Source organism: Trachymyrmex septentrionalis, unplaced genomic scaffold, assembly GCF_001594115.1.
Source record: "Trachymyrmex septentrionalis isolate Tsep2-gDNA-1 unplaced genomic scaffold, Tsep1.0 scaffold2, whole genome shotgun sequence".
In the NCBI taxonomy this organism is placed as follows: domain Eukaryota; kingdom Metazoa; phylum Arthropoda; class Insecta; order Hymenoptera; family Formicidae; genus Trachymyrmex; species Trachymyrmex septentrionalis.
Genome location: NW_017305179.1, coordinates 2547439 through 2551420, shown reverse-complemented (window position 1 = coordinate 2551420; position 3982 = coordinate 2547439). Strand labels below are relative to the sequence as shown.

Here is a 3982-nt window from a genome sequence, read left to right as displayed (position 1 = left end):
TTTACAAAGTTGTGCAGTCTGGGCAAGAACAACAACAACAACAACAACGGTAACAGCGTTGTCAATCATTCCGAGTTACCGCAAATCTTCCGCGTGAAGAAACTTACGAAGAAGAGAAAAGGCGGCGATATTAGTGCAAATGACGATCAAAAACTGAAGCGACGCTTGAAAAAAGAAAAGATATTGACGAGCGCCGACTCTAAGAGCAGTGCAAACACTAGCACGAGTTCCAATCCGAACGAGCAGCGGTTACCGTTGAAGAAACGCCACTATCACGTGTCGAGTCCGCACAGTTCGCAAAGCTCGAATGCGAGCTGTACGGATGCGAATGCGAACGAGTCCAATTCCACGGAAAGTCACATAGAGGAAGCGATCGAAGCTACTATTACGAGATACGGTGGCGGCAGCTCGACATTCTCCATTCACGACGAAGAGGCTATGCCGGTGACGCCGAAAAAAAGACCAAGAGATACTGAAAACACGACATCCGAGAAACATGGTAGCGATGAAGATAAACCCATCAGCCAGATAGAGATTCAACCACGACGAAAGAAAAAGATTGTAAAGGATCTTCGTGTCACTGTCACGAAATTATCAGCAGAAAGTCACAGTCTTCTCGACAAGGACAAATCCGCAGATAAGAGTTCCAAGATCGGCGCAGAGAAATCTGGTAAATCGGAAAAGACAGTCATGTCGGAAAAGTCAACCAAGACCGATAAAACGCAATCAAACGACAAAATAGATATTGAACATGTTCGTATAGAAAAGAACATAAAGGTCGACTTGGAGACGCACGTATCTGAGATGTTCGAGGATGGTGAATCTGTACCCGATAGCAAAATAGCTCAGGTCGGTAATTTGAACGTGCCAAATCTTGCGAATAATACCGCGGCAATGATACTCACAAAGAAAAAGATACGAAGACGAAAAGCCATCAATCGCACGGGCTTTCCTACTCTGAAGAAAAAGAAGAAGAAGCAGCTTGTAGATTCTACCAGAGTGGATTCTACCAAGTCAACAGTTAACGCTAACGGAGTATGTAAGGATCAGGATATAGTCGAACATACGGAGGATAATAAGGCGTCTTTGACGGAGAGTAAAGCTCAGAATGTTATAGAGAATAGCAACGGTACAGGGCAAGCTAAGGATGACGTGAAGAATTTGGAAAACTCTAGCACGGTGCAAAAGACATTCAGCCGAAGTGGTTCGGATGAAGTAATCGAGTCCTGTCCCGGTCAATTGCGAGTTCGTAAAGATCTCGTGGAATCCGACAGCAGCGTACTGTCCGAGAAGCAATATCCGAGTCCGGTAAAATACGAGAAGGTACCGGACTATCGAATCTACGATGAAAATGCACCGCTGGAGGAAACCCTCGAACGTTACAATCAGAACCAACGTATCGCGGAGTTAAACGAGGAGAACTTGCGGAAACTGGAACGCGCGAACGCTCAAGTAGCAAATGTCAAAATGGAATTATCTGGTTGTTTTAACAATAATCACAAAAGAAGAAGAGGCTCGACCAGTCCTTCCAATTTGTACGGAAGAAGCACAAAGAGATTACGGAGCGCGGGCTACGACACAGAGAGCGAGGCACCGCCCAGTAGCGATGTGGCCAGTGAGGATCAAGAGATTAGCAGGAAATCCGCAGGTCCTGTTCGTAACCGGAAAAAACAGCAAAAGTGGAAGAAGCTATATTTACAGGCCAGCAACATATTTTCAGAGTATAAGAAGAATCTTGAATCTAAAAAACTCACCAATGTTGATGCCAAACGAAAACTTATTGTTTGCGCCAATTCAGATGAACATCCTTCAGAGCAATTACCAAATATTATACCGACTGGAAAACTCTTGCGACAAAGGAAGACGCCATTTCAACTACAATACGATTTATTGTGGCTGCACGCTCAATCGAGATTATCTGGTCGAGATTTGGTGCCATCGTGGAATTATAAGTAAATTGAATGTTCTTTTTATGTAATTTTAATTAAACCATTATTACACAAATTTTATATATTACAAATTTTTATGTACTTCTCAAGCATGTATCTATATAATATTATGAATTAAAATTACATATACATATATAAATATTAAATTTAATAAAGTGTGTGCGAATGACTTTGCATCTTTTTTGCAGAAAAATTCGAACAAACATTTATTATGACGTTAAACCAACTACTCTCTACGAGGCGCAAGCTTGTGAATGTAAACAAGAAAGCGGCTGCGGAGACGATTGTATTAATCGCATGGTATTCAGTGAGTGCTCGCCACAGTTGTGTCCTTGTGGTGACAAGTGCGAGAATCAAAAGATTCAAAAACACGAATGGTCACCAGGACTACAGAGATTCATGACGGAGGATAAAGGATGGGGAGTAAGGACGCAACAAGCTATCAAATCCGGGGACTTTATTCTCGAGTACGTGGGAGAGGTCGTGTCAGAGAGAGAATTTAAGTCGAGGATGGCAACCAGGTATAATTCGTTTTGTCTATATTAAGTATCAAATCAATTTGTTTCATTCTTATCATGATCATTTACAAAAAATAAGTACATGTAAATGTATAACATGTAGATATGCCAACGATACGCATCACTACTGTTTGCACCTGGACGGTGGGCTAGTAATCGATGGCCATCGCATGGGAGGTGACGGAAGGTTCGTGAATCATTCGTGCGAGCCCAATTGCGAGATGCAGAAATGGAGTGTTCTCGGTCTACCACGTATGGCACTATTCGCATCGAGAGATATTAAACCAGGAGAAGAATTAACATACGATTACAACTTCGCACTTTTTAATCCATCGGAAGGGCAGCAATGTAGATGTGGTAGTAACGCCTGTAGAGGTGTTATAGGTAAATTAATAGAAAGAGTGAATTGTTTTCGTGGTGTATGTTAGATATTTCAGTTCTAAATTTACACTGCAGGTGGGAAGAGTCAAAGAGTAGCTCGAAGCGTTCCCTCTCTACCTTCGCAAATGGAGCCTATCGAAAGGAGATCTGTAGGCAGGCCACGGAAAAACATTCGTAAATCGAATGCAGTGCAATCGGCCAACTCCAAGAACATCTGCAAGTCTCGCAAAGTAGGAGATCCAATTTTAACGCATAATACACCGCAGTTGAAACCGATGTCTTATCAACAGCGATGCTTTGCGCGCGAGCATCATTGTTTCTTATTGAGGAATCTGGAAAAGGTTCGACGACTCAAATCTGCGTCAGTACAACAAGTTCAAATACAGAACGGAAAAGCGAAATCCGGTAACACGGTTGTGGCGAAGGAAAAAAGTTCGGGAGACTCTAAAGCGCAATCCGATGCATTTTTCTCTCAATTAACTGCGCTGACCAATACCAACGCGCGTACTGTACGAACGCGTAGACTCGCACAAGCGCAGGATGATCCGGAGGTACATAAGACTGCAAAATTAGCTACGGTCAGTGAATAGCCTCTTTTATTGATTATAAAAAATGATATTAATAAAGAAGATTTTAATTATTATTACTGTAAATTGTAAAACATTGGTGTAATATTTTGTTTACAGGTATTAAAGAATTTGTACACAATTGTTACAACAGCGAATGATGAAAATGGTCAGCTGTTGTGCATTCCTTTCATGACTTTACCTTCTAAAAGGAAATTATCCGATTACTATGAGAAGATTGTAGAACCGATCGATCTGATTACGATAGATCAGTGTATTGGTACAGGTCATTACAAGACTGCGGAACATTTTGATCAGGATATGATAAAACTTTTTGATAACAATGTTAGATTCTTTGGCAGAACATCTGAGATAGGCATTGCTGCAGCAAGACTACGAAAATTGTACTTGGGAAGTAAACCAGATTTTGTGGATGCTATAACGGAGGCAACAGGTTCTCCGCCTTCTCAAGGCTTTTTACCACCACGTGGATCCACGGCTGGAGAAGAGGATGTGATTAGATGCATTTGCGGATTACATAGGTAAATTAATTATTTACATCGATTGT

General features: G+C 41.6%; 1 protein-coding gene across 1 annotated transcript in view; it reads left to right on the top strand.

Annotated features, from left to right (window-relative positions):
* LOC108747513 (histone-lysine N-methyltransferase ash1) overlaps nucleotides 1–3982 on the top strand; it is a 9955-nt gene that overhangs the window by 4183 nt on the left and 1790 nt on the right. The window contains exons 6-10 of the mRNA XM_018485062.1: nucleotides 21–1952; nucleotides 2138–2470; nucleotides 2571–2851; nucleotides 2924–3426; nucleotides 3535–3956. Coding sequence (XP_018340564.1) covers nucleotides 21–1952; nucleotides 2138–2470; nucleotides 2571–2851; nucleotides 2924–3426; nucleotides 3535–3956 — 3471 coding nt within the window. The remainder of the gene's footprint in view (nucleotides 1–20; nucleotides 1953–2137; nucleotides 2471–2570; nucleotides 2852–2923; nucleotides 3427–3534; nucleotides 3957–3982) is intronic.